Consider the following 21,424-nt stretch of genomic DNA (forward strand, 5'->3'; position numbering starts at 1 on the left):
TGCAGCCTATCCTTGATTTATGTCCTTTGTTCATGGGGTTACTAGGATGACCTCTTCTGTTATTCTTTCATCTGAGGTTCAAGCCAGTGCACACTCTTCTTCTGGAAGGGCTGTGCTCTGCTCACTGGCTGCTTTGTAACCCCACCACCACTACAGAGGCTTGTTATTCAATCTGAATGAGGAGGATACATGCCATTTTTTAGTAATTAGTAATTGTCTGCACAGTCCTACAGTACAAGCCATTGTCCTGTGCTACTGATACCTGGTCTTGAGAAGCAGAATTTCAATTGTTTTAATTATTTCATGGTGAAAGAAGTAGATCTGAAAACCCTCTTCTTGAGCTTCAAGAAGCTTAGGTCAACTGCAGAGCTGCAAGGCCCTTTATGTGATTGGATGGTCACTTTCTTTATCTGCCTTTCCTTTCCTTTTCTATCTTGCTAAGGGCTACCAAAACTCGGCTACAAACGTCCAGATGACTATTAGATGACAGCAAAGATCCAGAACAGAACTATCTCTTTGCTGCCTTCTGGCGGATGTCCAAATGTTTGCCACCCAGACCAGGGAGTGTTAACCTATCCCAAGGTTGCCAGTATGGATTAGCAGCAGTTCTTCAAAGTTTAAAACCAAATTTCCAGTCTTGGAGGTGTGAGGGTTGAAAGTACTGTAGAACCTTCTGAAGGCAAATTAAATGCTCTCCCCTGTCAAATTCTAATCAGAAAAAAATCACAACATTTATATTCTGTTTATGGGAAATAAATACATATATTCAGAAACTATAGAATTTGTGTGTGAGCAATCTGTATCTTTTAAGGGCAACATAGGCATTTTTGTGGACCAAATGCTTTTATTCCTTAGAGGGATGGGCATTTTCAGGATCCTTCATCCACCTAATCTGCTCTGGCTTCTCTTTGTACTTCAGTTTTGCTCAGCCTTCAGGGTTGCTGGGCATTTGAAGCAAGATAGAGAACCCAACTATCTCTGGGTGAGCCTGGTGGTTTTTTAACTTCCTGTTAAAAGAAGCCTTTACAACACGGAAGTTCACTCTGTAAGAGCCCTTCCCAACCTGACAGGGCTGAGATGAGCCGAAGAGCCAAGCCCGGAGGCCGAGGGCAGCAGGAAAATGTGCCTTCCTGCCTCCTTGAGGATCTTGAGAACCAGCAAGTATTCGATCTTTTGGGCAGGAAATGCACGGTAATTCTTGTTATTGTTCAAGGGAGGAAAGTCCATGGCAGAACGTAGAGTATTCCATGAATGGGGCAGAGGGAGGAGCTTGTCTTTGGGAAACTGGGTGATTAGATGCTGGAATTTCATTGATGAATTGGGCCAAGAGATATACATATTTCTGTCTCTTGGCCTGGGGTGGGGAGGGAATACTTCAAGCAGGGAGATGGCTAGCCCCATCCCAGCCCAATTTTCCATCTTCTTGGATTTTCCTTTTTTAGTATTGTTCTTAATTCTAGATGTATTGTGTATTTTATATATATTTATAGTTTTAATGTTTTTTGTAAGTCGCCCAGAGTCCCCCATTGGAGGGAGATGGGTGGGGGAGAAATCCAACAAACAAACAAATAAATAAATAAATATGCAATTTGGCTTGGAGGTGAGAAAGCCTGTAGCTGAGCCAATCCCTGATTTTCAACTTGATCTCCCTCCTAGAAAGTTGCTCAATAGATAATTGAGAAAATGCTAGAAAATTAGCATGATTAGCGAGATCAAGTAATAATTTGGGGCCGAGAGATAAAGAAGAGATTGGGTTGGGTTGGTTTTGGCTAGAGAAAGATTTGCCTTACAGCTTCCGTGGCATCTACAGAGTTCCAATAAGCACGTCTCCTAAAACTCAATTCCTGCTCATTACTTATTTCAGTGTGTTAATCAATCTGAACATTTGCATTTTGGTCTAGCAATTGGTAGAAATAAAAAGTGCCTTGATCAAGTTAGCTGACAACAAAGCAAATGGCAACTCTTGTGATATAGATTGCGGAACCATTGGGAAATTTTCTCTTCTCTTTGCTTTTTAAATCTCCCCCACACAGAAGCAAGTAGAGGTTTTTTAATGTTAAAACAATAGTTGATGTGTGAAGAGACAGCACACATGCAGCCGTGACGGCAGGAAGCGGGGAGAGAAAACCACTTCCTCAAAAGGCCTAGCAAACTGCTCTGGCCATTTAATGACACACTGCCAGCCCTCAGGTGGGGAGGCAAATCATACCCTCACTCCCCACCCCATGTCCTGCTGAAAAGAAGCCCAGTTCAGAAACAATGGGCCAGATAAACAGAAGAGGAAATATCCTTGGTCCTTGCAGAAGTTGTCAAATCATATTTCCTTTATTTTGAATTATTTGCCACATCAGGCACCATTTCAATTGCTGTAATTTCCTCGCAATGTATTTTGGGAATGGTAGTTTTGTGGGTATGACGAGAATTCTCATTTAGCTATTCAGTCAACTCTGTAATCTGAACTATCTGAACTGAGTATCAGCATATTAAACAACGTTAAGGAATAAATAAAAAGTATTATTGACATGTACACACACACATGCATGTACACACAATCAGGATTAAAAACCATGGCCAGGAATAAGAACAGTTCAGCTCACGCTTAAAATCAAAGCAAAATCGTTCTGTTAGCCTACTTTCTGGTTCAAAGCACTGTTTCTTCTGGATTCAAATATCATTTGATTCCAAAATACCACAAAAAAATAACTTGGATCCTAAGATAAGGTGTAGAGATATTTTCTGCCTAGACTGCTCCAAGAGAAGCCTGGTTTAGTTTAGCCTGGCATTCCCAGGTATATAAGTTTGCTTCTCAGTGCTCATACATGCCCTTTGGAGAACGAGAGTCTTCCCAAACATTGCAAAATGGAAAGAATGGGAGTTGGGAGTTGGAAGAAAGAAGCATTTCTCCAATAAAAGGTATTTGGATTATTCCATTCACCTCCAGAAACCATTCGTCCCATCCCAGTTAAATCATAGGTGGAGCACTAATGTCTATGGGAAAGAAGAGAGGGTGGGAAACTTTCATTCTGGTTTAGATCCTAAAACCATTTAATTTGATGAACTTGCTTATTTATTGATTGATTGATTGATTGATTTGATTTGATTTGATTTGTACCCTGCTGTAAGCAAAAAAGACTCTTGGTGTGTGGTGAATTGGCTTTTGTATCCAAGCCAACCAGTGTCTCTTATTTTGCCATTGGTGTACAGCAGTTTTTCTCATCCTTGGCAACTTTAAGATGTGTTACCTTCAACTCCCAGAATTCCCCAGACAGAATGCTGGCTGGGGAATTCTGGGAGTTGAAGTTGATACATTTTAAAGTTGCTAAGGTTGAGAAACATTGGTATAGAGCAGTTATTTTCTGCGCTTTTCTTAAACTTCCCTGTGTATTATTCCCTTGTTAACTTACATCGGCATACATTTTAGAATTTCTGTTATGCGAAATCCATCACATTTGTGACAGGGTAATGTTTTCCCATTAACATTTCCTTGACAGTTACATCTTTGAAAAGACAAAAACCCTATAGGTATGTGTCATTTTTGACCCAACTGGATGATTCACTTGTAGCCTTTCCTCTCCTGATAGACCATGGTCACGACTGTGGTGCAGCTCTTCCTGGCTTTGCCTCCGAGCATCAGAAACTGGTCCAAACAGAGTTCTGGCGTGCTGTGTTTCGTAAAGGATGTCCCTAAACGATCTTACTTCATCCGCTTATATGACCTTAAGGTATCAATTTGTTTACTTCGTTGTGACACTTCCCTGCACCGCACTCTCACCAAAGGCACATATCTATTGTTCATTCATTGGAATGGTGACATTTAACCTCTCAACATCTATCCTCCAGATGTTTTATTACTAGAATTCTCAACCAGCATCTTGTTCTTGTTCAGAAAGCAGAGAATCAAAAGCCAGGCTTTAATGTGTATTCTTCACTCTCTATTTTCCGCTAGTCCTCAGATTTAAACTAAATTAAGTAGTATCCTGTAGGAGTTATTAGAAAGCGATTGAAGCAAATCTGAAGGATGTTTCTAAGTCAGGCAACAGCATGTATTTTCCTTTGCCATTCTGAGCAGGTAGCTAAAGCAACTTCATGACAAGCCACCATACAGGGATGGTGTGTTTCATTCAGCTTACTAGTTGACAAATTATTCTGGGAATGCTTAATTAAAAGGGAGACAAAAGAGAACACCTGGCTGAATAACTAATACATGTGCTAATGAATGTATTTAGGTATCCACTTAGAAAGAATTAGTACAGCAATGCAGTGCAGTGTAATATAATACAATGCATCTCTTCATAGCGGGAAAGACCTAGACCATCTAACCTATTCTCCTGCTCAGTCTGCTATGCTGATGGACAATTATTGTGAATGGGCAAAAACAAAACAGTTGCTCTCTCTTTCTTTGGCTCATTCTCTTAAGAGATTTGAACAGGACATTTCACATACACCTTGACCCAGACTTGTGTCTGGTGTAAGCACATGCCCCCAGTGTTTTGAAATCTCCTGAGATTCAGCAACATCAGATCACTGAAATCTTGCAAACCTCAGGAACTTGCATGAGAGTGCTGAAGCTTCATGAGTTATAAAGAAAGTTTAAATGTTAATTTTGAGGATTTGGGGAGCATCTCTTGGAGAAAGTCTGGTGAATGCTGTAACACCCACAAGAGCCATGTACTTTCATATCTCAAATATGTGGATTAATTTATGCATTTGGGTAAGGAATCTGATTCATCCCCACTTCTTCATTGTGTTGAAACGTAAAGCATCTAACACCATCCCCAGTGATGGTGATACCCCATTCGGGTATCAGAGCTCAGGTAGATACAGGGCACAAAATGGGGACACAAAAAAACTGAATTCTCCTCATCTATTAATTTTTTGTACATACTCCTCTAGACATCTGAAGACCAAGTGTAATTACCCACCTTAGGTCTTATTTCATATTCAGAAGTAGGGCAAGACTGAAAATCATTGTATGGTTGGACATTATGCCCCTGCATTCACCAACTTCTCAGAAAAATATATCAAGATTTAAAATATTTGTACTCAACCCTGGTTAGTACTTAGATGGGAAATCACCAGGGAATTCCAGAGCTGTAGTCTAAGTGGAATGGGAAAAAAATCCCAATGAAAGGACATGGCAAAGCAATCCATACTATTGCCAGAAAAACTTAAGGGTTGTTTCCTTGTTGGCTGTGACCTGGAGTTTAGCTTGACTGGAAGGAGACTTCATTTTTTTGGCATGGTCTTAGGTGGGAAAAGCAGCCCATGAATTAATAAGCATCTCTACCTATTGTTTTGTTTTGATGCAGGAGAGGAAGATGACCTGGGAGCAAGAGCTGTACAACCAGATGGTTTATGTTGCTCCCACCAGCTTTTTCCATACCTTTTTAGGAGATGTGAGTACTTGGATATGGGTGGGTGAATTACTATGTACATAGGTAGAGTGGTCAGACTGACATATGACTCTGGGGAAGAGAAAAATCTAGAAGGGAAGCACCTACACTTTCAGAAACTAGTCTGCTTTTGCAGTTCCAAAGGTGTTACATACAAAAATAAAAGGGGGGGGGTGTATTTTGTTAAAACTTTATTAATTTCATAAAACAGAACAAAGAAGACAAACAGAAAGCAACGAACAACAACAGCAACCGTAATTATATATAAGGGTTTTTCCTCCTCTAGGAAGAATGTTTTGTATGTGTGCGTGTGTGTGTGTGAATAGTTTTATATATAAAGGAAGCGTTAGCTAACAGTTTCAATAAAACATTACCATATTTCATTGTATTCATCCATACATATTCTACATCTATAAGCAACTCACTCATAACTTCAGGTCTTCAATCCACCGAGTAATTGGGGCCATAAATTTGTCTTTCCAGTGTTGGAAGACCAGTCTCCTAGCAACAAGAAGAGTACTTTGGTTTTGTTGCTCTTCACAACATTCACAATATACATTCTGCCAGTTGTCACTGTTTTTAAAATATATATGTTTTTAAACAGCATGTCTGGAATAACTGTCAACTGTCACAATAGTTTTCACGGCATTTCTGAATTTACATTGGCTATCATTAATTTTTGAAGGTGATATTAGCCTGTGTGAAGCCCTTCTCTGTTTATCACTGACCATTGCTGTTTGTGTGTTAATACTTCTAACTGCAGCTCATGTGGGATGTTATCTGCTTTGGGCTAATCCAAGATTTGGATGTTCTGACTGCTGGGCACCAACTTTATTGCTTTGTGTTGCCCTGCCTATCTTTACGTGGTTCTCCTATGTCCTGCTCCATGTTCCAGTGACCTATCAGTAGAATCTGGTTCAAAGCAGAAGGGGGTGTTCTGGTGAGCCTGGCGGGAGATGTTCTAAAACCACGGTATTCAAACTGTGTTCCCTGGAACCCCAGGGCTCTGTGAGAATCATCCAGGGGTTCAACATGACAGTTTCTGATTTCATTATACGTAACGTATGACTGCAACGTCAATTGTAACATTTTGTTCAGATGAAATGTATTACATGAATTTATTAACAGCTTCCGCGCTGATTTTCCACATTGAGAAGGCTTCTCAGGTATCTGAAGTTTGAAGACCGCTGCTCTTAAAGGATGAAGGCAGTGAACTGGCCCCATTCAATTTCAGTACCGCTGAAAGCTCACAAAGGAATGCAACAGATCTTTGTTACTAGACATGGGGCAGCCTTTGAAAAATATATAGCAGTAAAATTTGATGAGGATGATGTGGATATCCCTTGAATGGTCTTGCACTTGTAAAATATTTTGATGAGAGGATATTAATATTATAGTTCTTCTCTTCCTCTTGATTATTATTCTTGCATCAATGTGCACAGTCTTTACAGGATACAAGGAGATAGAACCCTGTTCTAAAGAATTTAATATTTGGCACCTGTAAAATGATAAAGATAATGGTAAGGCCTCTTTCATTCTTAATGGATATATCAATATAATTTTCTCAATAGCAATCTGGAAGTGCTTTCCCACTGCCTTCTTCCAGATGATTTTTTTTTCAATTTCCGAGTCTACTTTACAGTCCTAGTATTTCCTAGTGTTTTCTCGTCCAAGTACTAATTGGCCCACCTTGCTTAGCTTTTGGAGATCAGGCTCACAAGAAATCCAAGAACTTCAGAGAAGGAAAGTTTATTGAAGAAAGTTATAAGCCAAACCAAAGAATTTCAGCAACTGTTATGATTCAAGAACAAATCATACACATATACAGTACAGGCAGTCCCTGGGTTACGAACGAGATCCATTCCTAAGTCTGTCTTTAAGTGGAATTTGTAGGTAAGTTGGAACAGGTACTATCCTTCAATGCCAAATACAAAGTTACATACTCAGCACAGTGTTAATGGCAATGCGATCAGACTTAAAATGGCAGATGGCGTTCTCCTTCCTCAAGCCAACGCACATTGCAGCTGAAGCAGTGCAATGTTTTCATGAGCTTCACAAAATACTCTGTGTGTTCATTATTATGAACCATTGTATTTAACTCAATTTTTTAATATAATAAGCTTTATGGCAGTCTGTTCATAAGTACGAGTTGTCTGTAAGTTGGACGTTCTTAACCCGGAGACTACCTGATTATACAATATACACAATACACATGCTGTACATTGGCCTTTTGAATGGGCTGGTCTGTCTCCATCTATCTTTTCCTTTCATTACAATCAGATTTGCTATCTTTTTTAAAAATTGACAATGTGAGAATTATCACAGCAAGGATATATTGGGTTACAAGAATGAAGGGCAAAGTGAGAATATGAAGTGACAGGTTGTACTGCTTCTAGGAGCTGTTACTGGATCCAGGAATGAACAGAAGTAAGGATGGGCAATTGTTTTCTCTTGAGGACCAGGGCAAATTTGTTGGGGTCACATACAGAAGTAAGCAGTAGGTGACATTTGAACCAAATATTAGCCATATTTTCCTCTTTCCTTTTTTCCTGGATTTTAATCATCTTGTCTGATTAAGAATTTTTAAAAAGGTGAACGCTTGTAGTGGTTTTGTAAAACCCTCAGCTGGCCTATTAAAAGAATTCTCTGTATGAGTTGGGGACTGAATCCTAAGTCATTGATTCCTAAAGTACTGATCCTAAAATATTTTTGGGAGGGCAAAAATAATGGTTTAATAGTAATGTTTTAATTATTTCTTCATATATATGTTTGTGTGTGGATACACACACACACACACACACATTTTTGACCACTACATGTAATTTTATATATAGATATATAGTACCAATAGAAGAGAATATATGTAGCTCAGGGTTGAACTGTGAAGTCCTTGGGGTTCTCTGAGCTTGGTTGTTTTCTAGCAGACATTTCGTTACCCATCTAGGTAACATCTTCAGTACTAGAAGGGAGTGGGGTTTGCCCTCTGTTTAAATACAGTACTGGTGGGGGAGTTGTTTTTTCCTTGGTAGTTCCTTGATTAGGGTATTGTTTACTGCTTGATTGTATGTCTGGTGTGAATCCTGGTGTTAATCCCTGGATGTTGATTGCTGGTGAGGAAGTGTTCTGGAATAGTGTGTAAATGTTATTTATCTCTATGTGCCTGTTGATGGCTGACTTGTCTGAATACCAAGCTTCCAGGAATTCCGTCACATTTTTGGATTTGGCTTGGTCTAAGACGCTGACAGTTTCCCAGTTGAAATTATGGTTAAGTCTGTCCATGTGTTGTGAAATTAAGGAGTTTTAATTGTGTCTTCCAACTGCTAGTTGGTGTTCATGGATGCGCTCTGGTAGCCTTCTGCTTGTCTGTCCTACATAGTGGTTGTTACAGTCCTTACACTGTATATTGTAGATGACTCCTGTTTTTTTGTTCAAGGGCTACTGGGTCTTTTGGTTTGCTTAAGGTGTTTTGGAGGGCTTTCGTTGGTTTGTGTGCTACAGTGATGCCATGTGGTTATTATAGTCTGTTGGTTGTTTCTGAGATGTTTTTGATCTATGGCAGTGTTGTCCTTTTCACAGCTTGTGTTGGTTGTGCTGTAGTGGGTTGAGTGGTCACTTTTTGATAACCCACACAACTTTATAAAGGGTCTCTATAAAGCTGTTGTAAAATTAAATCCTTTTTACGCTTGCTTTAAACAGTAGTGACCTGGAAAGTTGTTTTTTTGTTTTTTCATATTTGTTTAAAAATGTATGTCCCTATCTGGAAATGTCTCAGTGAGCATTATGGAAAATGAAAGGTGTGGATGAGTATGACTCCTTATCCCAGGGTTCCTCCTCTTTCACAGATACCTTGCTGGCTGGGGAATTCTGGGTGTTGGTCCACCCATCTTAAAGTTGTCAAGGTTGAGGAACCCTGCCTTATCCCATCAATGTTGTGCTGGGTTTGCTTGCAGGAGTGCAGCGTGGGACTAAACTTTGCTGATGAGGGAGAGGCACATGCTTTTCAACAAATGGTGGAAGAGAAGATTCAGAAGAGGAACCAGAGAGGTACGTGGGAGTTCCATACCCGGAGTTGTAACTCCGAGGGATGCTTTTCCTTCAGGAAATGTTTGTCCCCTTAAAAAGATTATTTCGCTTGGCCCCTGAGAGGGCCAGCTGCACCTTAGAAACTGATGCAAGTAAGGAGTTGAGCTTTCTGGAAAAATATGACTTTGGGAAAGGGTCTTTTCAGAATTTACAGAAGGGAGATACATCATTAGCTATTATTCCATTAAAAATGAAAGCCTAGCTGCTTTTTGCCCTGTGGAGTTCCAAAGGCATGTTTTTTTAAAAGGAAAGTGGAAAGAAATTGCAATAAAAAATATGCTTCCCTTTATTGAGAATGCAAATGCAATGTAGGCTGTTCATAGCCCCCAGCTGTTTTCTGCAGAAGAATTCTGAGGTTTAGACTAATTTTTAATTAGCCTACAGAAATATACTTGTTTTGCCTTTAGAAAAATACACATTTGGACTCTTTACCCCACATGGTTGTTCCATAAAGTTATGATTCATATTATATTTAATCATAAATTTAAGATTAAGAAGAAAGTTAGACACCCCCCCCCCAATCGGCCTCCATTTTTTACACTCTTGGCAAATTTAAGACCACTCTCCTCTTTCACAGATACCTTACTTGGGGCATAGGGTGGGGGTAGGGGTAGAACATGGTGTGGCTTCCATGTGGGCAAGAAATGAATCGAGCCCCTTACTAATCAGATGATGCTGTTGGGAGCTTTCCATCCATCCGATCTTAGGTTCCTCCTGCTGTGATGGTGGTTGCCTGAAATGCTTGAGAGCTGCTGCTAATTGCTGTGGATGACGCTGAGCTAGATGAACAAAGGGCCTCACTTAGTCTAAAGATGCTTCTGACTTCGAGGACTGGGCAGACGTCACTGAAAATATCTTTATATTGTCTCTGAATTCCTGTGTGATGAGCTGAGGGTCATCCAAGCGCTTAGGCAGCAAAGATCTTGATAATGTCTTGTGACAAAATTCTCATGGTTTTCTTCAAGGAAATCCAACTGTGCCCAAACTAAATTGAACAAATCCTGTACTGTATCTTGATTCAAACAGCTAAATCATTCTAGAAACCTGAGAAAAAGAGCATGAAACATATTACTGTTAATTTCCTAAACCTCTTTCTATTTACAGATAACAGACAACTACCACCCCCACCCCCTCCAGTGAATGGGGGTATGTATCCCTTGTATTTTCTCACAATCTTGTTCATTATTTGCTTTTTGCAATCAAACTCCTTCCTGATGTGTAGCAGCTAGAAATGCTGGGAGTGGTAGCCCTTCATTTCAGTAGGAAGGCTGGATGGAATTTCTGATAATAGCAGTTTAGCTGTAAGTCGTACTTACTCTGAGCTGACTCTTATTGGCAGAGAGAGTGGAAAATTATTGCTGTAAAGACCGTGGAATCCTAGAAGGATTGATTTAGAGCACATGGACAGCAGTGCTGGTTATGAGAAGTTCTCAGCCAGTCCAGTTTTAGAAAGGACTATTCCAATGCAAATAATTGGCCGGAAACAGTTGACACTGAACTATTACTGACCATCAGTCTTTTTGCTTTTATTAGATAGAAGAGCAACTTTCTCACGGTCCCCACTTTCTGGAGTTGATATGAATGGTAAGCATCCTTGTAAAAGCTGGGTTACAGACTTCTAAAGACATCTATACTTTTCGTCTTAGAGTTTATAAGCATAAAACCATGGAACAGCTTTCCCTAACTTTGTGTTCTTAAACCGTGTTGAAACTATGGGAGTTGAATTTAACATATCTGGAGGATATCAGGCTGGGAAAAGTTGATATAGAAAGTAACAATAAACTCAAAAGTATACAATAAGAAAAATAGTCATTTAAAACATTTCTAGTAAAAGATCTCTTAGCACTTTCTGTTACTCGAGATATTATTGGATTCCCAGCATCCCTAGGAAGAACGGCCAGTAGTGAAGGGGCTGAAGGTTCAGCAAGGTTTAATGAGTTGGCAGATGTTGTGATGCTATTTGCAAGGAAGCTGATACCTGTCTCATCCTTGTCTTGTGTTTCCCAAAGGACCTTGCTTGCAGCCAAATTCCCCTTCCACTCCACTGTCTCTGGCAACTGTTGATATACAGAATCCTGACATCACTTTTTCCCGCTATCGTGGTCTCCCAGTCCCAACTGCAGTAGATAAGAAGAAGGGGAAAAAGAAGATTTCTAAGGCTGACATTGGTGCTCCTAGTGGATTTAAGTGAGTGCCTCTGGAAGCTATGCTGATCTCTCAGTTCTCAGAAGATTATGACTTTCCAATATTGGCAAAGAGCCAACTGCGCCATTCTCACTTAGCATGGAGCACCTAAAAACTCTGTGCATCTCTCTCCATCTCCGAGTTTAGATGGCCAACTAAGAGTATCTTGTCTGCCAATCATTCAAGTGGCTATGATAGCGGTCAAATCCAGCTCTGTGATGGAATAAGGTTGATGGTCTTCACCTAATTGGATGTCTTCTGTGATTCCTTTCTAGGCACATCCAGCACATTGGATGGGATCCCAACAGTGGATTTGATGTACGTAGCCTTGGCAATTCAACTTGAAAGCGTCTATTTTTATGAGGTCTCTTGGGTGTGAAATTAGACTTTTGAGTTATTGCAGCCCAATTAAATTGTTTTATGTGTGAGTTGCCCATTTACCCCATGCCTGAGTGGAAGTCATGAAGTGCTCTCTCGTAGTATTTGCATGTATGTTTAGTTTTAAGGAGTCATCAGATCCAACTGCTGTGCAGATATGATAGAGTAATGCCAAAAAGAAGAAAAAGAAGAGGAAGTAAGACCGCTCTGCAATCTAACAGGAACAAGTGCTGTCCTAAATACTCAGTTCAGTAGGCAAGTGCGAACCAGACATTTCTTTAGCAGTGAAGGAATTTCCCTTGATCTGTTTGGTCTGTTGACTGGTGCAGCTGGACTTCTTCATTCCTTTAGCCACACATGGATGCTGAAACAAAAACTGTACCTACAAGGGAAGAAAGAACGGACACAACCCATTCATTTCTTCCCCCAGCTAACTTCCATGTTGATTTCTCCCTTCTATGAGCCATTTATTATTTTCCTTGCAGGAATTAGCATTCTTTTTCACCCTGGCAAAAACAAAAAACAAAAAAAAACCCTATCAGGAACTCTGCATCGCAGAATGTGTGTGTGTGTGTGTGTGTGTGTGTATGTGTATGTTGGGAGTGGTGATGGTAAGGGGAGGCACTGTTGCAAACTAAGTCCAAGTAAAGGTTAAAAGCACCTTTTTAACTACCACCCTTTATACACACACACACACACACACACACACACACTAATAAAAACTGATATAAATAAGAAGAAAAGAAAAAGAATAAATCATAAAGAAAGCTAAAAGTGCAAGAAAAGAAAAAGAAAAATAGAAAAGAAAGAAAAAAGATACAAAGAAGTGGCTTCCAATCTTCTTTACAGCAGTTACAAGTAAAATTATAATTTACTCTCTTCTTTCTATAATCTATCCTGTCTAATCATCAAAACTATAAATCATACGTTCATTTTTTTTTCTGTTTTACACAAAAAGTCCATAAGGAGTTTCCAGTCAGCAGTAAGTGTAGGTATTGTCTGTTCTCTAATCAAAGAAGTCAATTTGGCCATCTCAGCAAGGTCCATCATCTTCACCATACCCATTGTGGGTAATGCCAAATCTTTCCATCTTTGTGCATACAATAATCTTGCTACAGTTATCACATACAACAACAAAGTTCCATGACTTTTCCCAACTGTCCATCAATCCCAAGAGAAAGACCTCTGGTCTCAATTGCATATTAATCTTTAAAATCCTCTGAATCAGCGTACATTTTTAGCTTTTTTACATGTCCACCAAGTATGATAAAATGTCTGTAAGACTGTACTCAGTCTTACAATTTCAAAACCATAAACTCTTTTGTCTACTTTAAATCTTTCTAATAACTGTAAATAAGAAAATCATTGGCAATTATATCCCTCTGCCACCAGTTCTTCTCTTGATTTTATTTTGTATTCCCCTTGACAAAATTCTAATATCTCGCAATCAGTTAACTATTTGTATTTCCCTATTATTTCTCATCTATAAAATGCTTTTTGTGCTGAGAGCCACAAAGGTGTTTTCTGGAACAACCTGGTTTTGTATCTATTCCATATTCTCAATATGGCACACCTAACATCATGACTTTTAAAATTTACATTAACCTTGACTTTATTGTGCCACAAATATCCATGCCACCCAAATCTCAGGCCATGTCCTCCTAACCCCAAGAGCCTTCTGTTTCTCAGCAGCACCCACTCTATCATCCAAACCAAACAGCAAGCTGCAAAATACAATTTCAAACCCAATCCTCCTCTTTCCTTTGCATCTTGTAACACCTTATATTTAACTCATGATTTTTCCCTTGCCACACAAATTTAGATATACCCTTTTGCCACTGTTTAAATAGTGCATCAGTTGTCAAAACAGGTATTATCTGAAACAAAAACATCATTCTAGGCAAGACATTCATTTTTATTCCAGAAATTCTCACCAGCAATGACAATTGTAGCTTCTCCCATCTTAGCATGTCTTTTTTAACTTCATTCCATGTCTTAACATAATTATTCTGAAATAACATGCAGTTTATATTTGTCATAGTAATACCCAAATATTTTACTTCCTTCTCACCACCCTTCTTTATACCAAATCATGCTCACTTCACTTGCACAAGCTGCCTGCCTTTCATTATTCAGGATGCAGAACAGGGACCTCTCAGGAGACTGATATACTGAACCTGTTTGCATGTATCACTGAATTCTTCTTAGTTGCCAGAAGGAGCTCGATAGGATTTTACGTGGCTGGGGACGAACCTCATTGCTCTATCATCCTTTGTTTTGGTTGAGTCCACACATCATGCTAAAAATGGGTTGAGTACTTTGAGTATTTTATGGTTCAGCATATTGTGGGACTCTTGTCATTGTTACAGCACATTGTGTAAATCAGGCCATTCCACTAAGCCATAAAATAGTTTGTTTGGGTGCAGCCTACATTATGTTTTATTACTCTGGACTCAGGGTTTAACATGCTCTGTGAAGCTAACTTTTCCTTCCCACATGGTTAGCAGAAGCCACATACATTATGCAAAAAAAGGGAGATAAAAGAAAACGGTATTTAATTTACATCACTAATTTATTATTAATTACGCTATATGGTTTTGCTGTGATACAAAATATGTATTTATTTTGTTTGGGGGGAAATGTTCCCACTCTTTTGAATAATGGTATGGATGTGCTAAACATAGCTCAGGTTTTAGGACCATTTGGCTATGAAGGTTTGAGATAATAATTGCTTGGGCTCCTGGCAGGGTGCAAAATTTGGACTGTGATTTCCTAACCCCTCCTCGCCATAATAAATAGTTGTCCTTGTACTAGCTTAAAAAAGGCTGTTGTTAAAATATCACACAGACAAATGCATTTTGACATATTTTTATTTCAGTTGAACAGTTTAGACCCTGATTTGAAGACATTATTCTCTAAGGCGGGAATCAGTGACGCGCAATTGACTGATGCTAAGACCTCAAAGATTATCTATGATTTCATTGAAGGTCAAGGAGGGTTGGAAGCCGTCAAGGAAGAACTGAGACGACAAGGTGAGTTGCTGGAGCAGAAAAATATGTTTGATTCACAGGTGATGTTGACCCTGTTCTTTACTTGATTTGAACCAATCAGTGGTTCCATATCCTGATACTTATTACAGTTATGTCAGCTACTGAAAGATGTGCGTATTGAATGCACTGATTTAAGTTCCAGAGAAGTTATGTCAATCTCTTTACTAAAAATAAAGAGGAATCTTGTGATACTTTAGAGAGCAATTTATTTATTTGTTGAATATATATAGCCACCCATCTCTCAATCTGGGCAACTCCCCCAGTTAAAAATGGAATAGGTTATTACTACTCTAATTTATTCATGAACTGTTATTCTAAATTAATAGTAATACATGAATTCACCTTATAGAGTCGGACCAATGATCCACCCAGCACGGTCAGCTGTGAGTCGTAGCTAAGGGTAAAGATGCTTTTGAGCTTGATTCCTGGTGTCTACATGGATACAACCATGCAGTTTTCTTGGAACAGTATGGAAAATTTTATATAGAATGGTCACAATCTGTACTTTTTGTATTTCCTTGGCATTTGGAATTCATCATTTTCTTATTTATCTGCAATGACATGTTATGCATCTAATGCAGTTTGTGTCCAATAAAGGCATGCTGTAACCAATCATTTTGTCCTTACACAAGACAAGAATATTTGTTGTTCTTTCTGATATTTGTGCGATTTTACACTTTGGTATCATAAGTATGAATTTGAATGTTCATATTTATTTATTTTTTCAGGTCCAAGTCATCCCCCACCCCCACCTCCACATCGTGCAAGCCTCCATCTCCCAACTACTGGGCAAGGCCGAAGTGGTCCCTTACCACCTCTCCCAGGTGCTCCTATGATATCAAATAGGGGAGATGTCCCCTCCCCACCACAATCTTCTAGGCGACCTCCCTGCCCGCAATGGGGACCGCCTCCACCCACTTCACGTTCTGGATCACAACCTCCTCCCCCACCCCCATTTGTGTCAGGCCCACCGCCACCACCGCCACCACCACCACCACCTCCTTCATTCCAGGGTTCTGCACCATGTCCCCCTCCTCCTCTTCCTTCTGGAGGGCTTGGATCTCTGGGGACCCAGCCACCTGCTGTCTCTTCAGGGCGCGGTGCATTGCTGGACCAGATACGCCAAGGAATACAGCTCAACAAGGTGAGACGGGCTTGTTTTAAAATTGATTTTATTACTTTTATTATTATAGTAATTTATACCTTCGTTTTCTGGTTATTTCAATCCTTAAGGCAGCTTACAAACAATGTAAAATTACAGAGTATAAAACAACAAAATAAATACAATAAAACTAAACCAAAACTAAAATCACCCATTAAAAGTATATCTAAAGGCTGATTGTTGTATATGTGTTTGGAAAACTAGCAAATCAAAGGAAAAACTGGTCAAATCTTCTTCACTTAATACTTAGATTTCTAGATAGAGGGAATGTTTATAACTGGAATTGTATTCAATCATGATAGTCTCTCTGTGGTTTGCAATCTGAGTTTACACAAATTTAGCATGTATTTGAGATAGGCCTAAAACTCTGAGATTACCACTTTTATCTACTATGTTACACCAGTGTATACCAGGGTTCTAGAGATCTTCACTATAAGAAGCCTTACTTAATATCACTCATAACTGCTCCATGCATTTTAGACACCTGATGTTGTGGATTCTTCACCATCCACGCAGAGCCCTGAAGGCTTGGTAGGGGCTCTTATGCACGTGATGCAGAAGAGGAGCAAAGTCATCCACTCTTCAGGTGAGTTTCATATACATCTGTATGATATTTCTTAGCTTCAGGCTCATACGCTTACAAATACTTTCTCAAGTTCCCAAAAGTTCAGAGCTTTGTGATTATTTGGAACTATGAGAACAAAGAAAGCTCTGAGGGAGACCTGATGCCATTTTGTGAGAAGTGCAACTTCAAGTCATGCTGTGTTGTCCTGGTGTTGGACAAAAAGACATGGGGGTCAGGTCAACTGAAATGAGTGTCGGAGAGAGATCTATATATGTATATCCATATACCGTACAGCTCTGAGAAGCTGTTGTGCTGACATTCTTGAAATGCTATCCAGCTTTGGGTACCACACAGTATTTTCCTGTTCTTCTGCACTCATAGATGAAGATGAAGACAATGGCGATGAAGATGACGACGATGAATGGGATGACTGAGTCTAGAGATACATCTGACACCAAGTCTGATCCTTCTTTCAGCCTGTTGCCGTAGGCATTTAATCAGATGGTGACTTTGTAATTATTCCCCCCACAGCCTCTGCAGATATTTCTGGAATCCCACTAGGGCAGAGGCAGCTCTGCTTTAATGTAGGCAGCAAAGGGTTGTTATTTTCCCATCCTCCTGTTCAGCATCACTTAGGCCTAAGCATATTCTCCTCCCTTACCCATGCACCTGGATGCCTTTGACAGTTTTAGAAAGTAAGGTTGTAATCCTATCTTTTTGAACCCCCCAATTTTGACAATACCATTCATAATCTCCTGCATCTATTTTTCTAAGAGTTGTATCATCTTTCAGCCAACCCTCTCATTTTGCCTACCTAATTGCATTTCCCCCCGCCCACCAAAGTTTTGAAGCCAAAATGCAGGCATGACGATGACAAGAATGTAAGCAACTTCTCTTTATTTTTTTGAAATAAAATCCCTTGTACGTTGCTAAATCACACTGAAACTTTAGTTATCTAAATTGTTTGCACACCTTTCAAAATAATGTTTTCTCTTGCTTTAGCGTTTGGAAGGGGGAATTGACTTCTATACTTTATGACAAACATATGCCTATTTACATTTTACCAGAGTGAACTACCCTTATAATATATATACATATATATCAGACACATTTGTACTGGAAATTATAGTATTTTCAATGGATTTGATTCTGAGTTGTTCTTCTATTCCCAAAGAGGGAGTAATTTCTGTCATTTCTCTCCTTAAACCAGCATTCCCAGATCATATTAATCTTAGTGGTTTTCCAGCCACTTGGTTCAAATTGTTAAAGAGTACAGAAGAATTTTGCTGTGCTACCTGCGTTTATAGAAACTGTTTTCTGGATGGCAGCAGGTTTGGAATGGTGGCTGTCGACTGACACAAAGGGAAGATGGGAAACTCCCATTTCATAAACTGTTCAGGGAAAGGAAATGTATTTTTATCTGAATGTGGTTATTGACTAAAAATAAAAACTAAACCTAAACTTAATTTGAGTCATCAACTACTTTTTTAATATTGGCAGAAATTAATCATAAAATTTCTTTTTTATATAAGAACTTTATTAAGTATAAAAAGCATACAGGTCAAAGCAAACAAGAACTAATAGTCAGAAAGAATAGTAGAGAACAAAAGAGTTAAAGATAAAGAAGAAATACAGAAGTGATGAAAATTAAAGAAAAAGGAACAAAAGAAAAATTACAAAAAGAATGACTTCTGATTTCTTATACAGCAGATATAAATGAATCATATAGTGACCTCTTACGCTTAAACTACATTTCAACATACATATTTTGTATAACCTATTATTTTAACTAATCGTCAAATCCATAAATCATGATTTCATTTTTTTCTGTCTCCTGCAAAAAGTCCAAGAGGGGCTTCCAACTGGCAATAAAATTAATCAATGTTTTTCTCTAAACAAAGCTGTCAATTTTGCCATCTCAGCTAACTCCATCATCTTCACAATCCATTCTTCCATTGTAGGTAATATTGAGTCTTTCCATCTTTGAGCATATAAAAGTCTAGCTGCAGTTATCATATATAGAAACAAAAGTCCATGAGCTTTTTCCAATTGTTTGTCCATCAGTCCCAGAAGGAAAACCTCTGGTTTTAACTATATATTAACTTTCAAGATCTTCTGAATTAATATATGGATTTGAGTCCAAATTTTTTTAGCCTTATTACATGTCCACCAAAGATGCTAAAAAGTCCCTAATCATAAAATTTCTTGAGTTTTCAGTTATCTCAACTACAGGATCTTATATATTCTCTTCTGACATCTCACAAAATTTTGGCCATTTAAAAATAGTTTAATTTTAGAGATGTGTGGATATTATTTAAGGGCATTGGGGACACTCTGTTGCTGAACCCTTGTCTAGCTCCTCACAGGAAATTCTGGTTCAAATCTTGGTATTTTGTCATTGTGGAGACTAGGCAATCTAAACAACCATCACAAGATCCTTTTCAGTTCAAACACACCACAATTTTAATCTTTGGGGAGATATATTACACTTTTTAAGTTGTAAGGAAATGCCTCTTTTCAACCTAATATAATAAAATCCTTTGAAGACTCTAATTTACTACAGGGTTCCATTTTTTTTTCTGTGCATCACATGATGGGAGTCTCAGAGTGCTGACTTCTCCCAGATAGCTGTTGAGAATATAGCAATTTATTCATAAATTTTAGAGATCATGCAACTCTTAACATTGTATGGTAACGATAACAACATCTATCCAACTTTACAGTGTGTAGAGTCAGATTAGGGAGGTAAAGAAACACAAGTACTTAGAAATAAAGATACAGAGATCAAAAGACAACAAAGGAATGTAGTAAGGTTGGCCTGACCAATTGAAAATGAATCACTAGCAAATATTTCACTGCCAGCCAGTTCAGCGTCAGTTAAGACATTTTAAAAATGGATCTTGGCATTCATGAGGCCACGCTGGGAGGAGCAAATTAAAATTTCATAATTATTTGAAGAGGTGGTTAAAGGATGGGGAAATCAGACTGTACTATTTCACAAACTCTTATACCAGCAACAAACATGGGATTGTCATGCAGACATTTAAATAACTGTGGTGGTGACTTGGTTCTCTGAATCCTTATGTATCTATAGGATTCTGCCACTACTATCTGCCCCAAAACTGGTAAAGCAACTGATTGGCTGTATTTCTTCTATAAGATTAAAAACAAACAAACAAACAAACAAAAAATAATAAAAATAAAAATTATATATATATATATATATATATATATAGAGAGAGAGAGAGAGAGAGAGAGAGAGAGGGAGGGAGGGAGGGAGGGAGGGAGGAAGCAGCATTTCTCCAGAGTAGACTTCCCCAGCCTGGTGTCCTCTGTATGTATTGGATTATAATTTTAATCATTCTCAATCCATTAGAATCTTTAACTGTGTAATTTGAGGGAACAGTACAAGTTATATGTCAATACAGTTTGATGGAATAAAACTGCTTTACATGACATGAGTTTATTTTTGATTTGAGGGCAAAAGAGGAAATAGCAGAGGTACAAATAGGAAAGGCCAGATTTAATGGTTTAATGGTTTGAGCAGCGCTCTTTAGATTTATTACTAATTACTGCAATTTACATCTGCTATTTCAGGAGACCCTCAGCAGCTTCCAGAATTAATAAGATAAAAACAAAAATCAATTAGTATATCTATAATCAAGTGATGCACCATTCGATGATGCTTGATCTTACTTGTCCCAAAAGCCTTTCTTGAAAAACTATGTTTCTCATATAGTTGAGAAATACTCAGACTAATGAAGTAAGTACATGTGAATACACAGATGCATGGAAATGCAACAGCATGCTATGGTGGACTAAACAACGATGTACTAAAGAAATATTAAAGTATAATACCAATATAATAAAATACTGTACCAAGAATCAGGACATGAACTTCCATGATCAAAAACTGCCCAAGAACAATTAGATACACCTTCCTCATTATCTTCAAAATTGTAACAATATTCCATGAAAAGATTGATGATAACCAGCTGGTCAAAATCCAACCTTTTTAGATTATAAAATAGAAGACTAAGGAAGCCCTGGGAGTATGAATCTGAAGTGAGTAAGGGTGTGCATATATAGTGTAAACGTTTTTCTATTCTATAGGTTGCTATTTTTGCTGCTTTCTCTACACTGAGGAATCTTTCTGGAATCAAGGAGCTACAAGACAACTTCTGGTAACTATGTGAGTACTAATTTAGATAACCTCTCTGCTTACAATTATTTAGGAAAATTGTGTTGATAAGTGATGCGTACCTCTGATTAGTTGTGCTGGAACTGAAAAAATGTACTAAAGAGTCAATGGTAACTATTAAGAATAGATGGATGTTAGAAAACATTTAATGATTGCAAAGAATGAAAAAAAAAGTAGGCAACCACAGCCAACAATGTAGCCTGCAGCCCCTAACAGTCCCCAGTGAAATTCAGCAGAACAATGCAATACAAATTAATAAATGAGGTCTCTAGCTGCAAAGAGTTGCTTTCTCCTGCCCCAATTGTTGAGTTAGTCTTTTATAATGGCAGCTAATTTAATGATTTTTCCTTGGCTCTGTGACAGAATGGAAATACAGAGTCAGGACAAGGGTCGGCAATTAAACACATC

At 38.5% G+C, this 21,424-nt stretch overlaps 1 protein-coding gene across 1 annotated transcript; it reads left to right on the plus strand.

Moving 5' to 3' along the window:
* The first annotated feature begins 1,042 nt into the window (after positions 1 to 1,042).
* WAS (WASP actin nucleation promoting factor) lies at positions 1,043 to 18,281 on the plus strand. Its single transcript, XM_007435373.4, has 12 exons — positions 1,043 to 1,191; positions 3,582 to 3,722; positions 5,310 to 5,396; positions 9,344 to 9,437; positions 10,581 to 10,622; positions 11,010 to 11,060; positions 11,486 to 11,663; positions 11,936 to 11,978; positions 14,917 to 15,070; positions 15,817 to 16,232; positions 16,731 to 16,836; positions 17,197 to 18,281. The coding sequence occupies exons 1-12, from the start codon at positions 1,078 to 1,080 to the stop codon at positions 17,247 to 17,249; spliced, it is 1,479 nt and encodes a 492-aa protein (XP_007435435.1). The 5' UTR covers positions 1,043 to 1,077; the 3' UTR covers positions 17,250 to 18,281.
* Positions 18,282 to 21,424: the final 3,143 nt, after the last annotated feature.

This window comes from Python bivittatus, unplaced genomic scaffold (assembly GCF_059951505.1).
Source record: "Python bivittatus isolate LINGU-HERP-01145 unplaced genomic scaffold, Pbiv_v1 ctg000220_np1212, whole genome shotgun sequence".
NCBI classification, from domain to species: Eukaryota; Metazoa; Chordata; class Lepidosauria; order Squamata; family Pythonidae; genus Python; species Python bivittatus.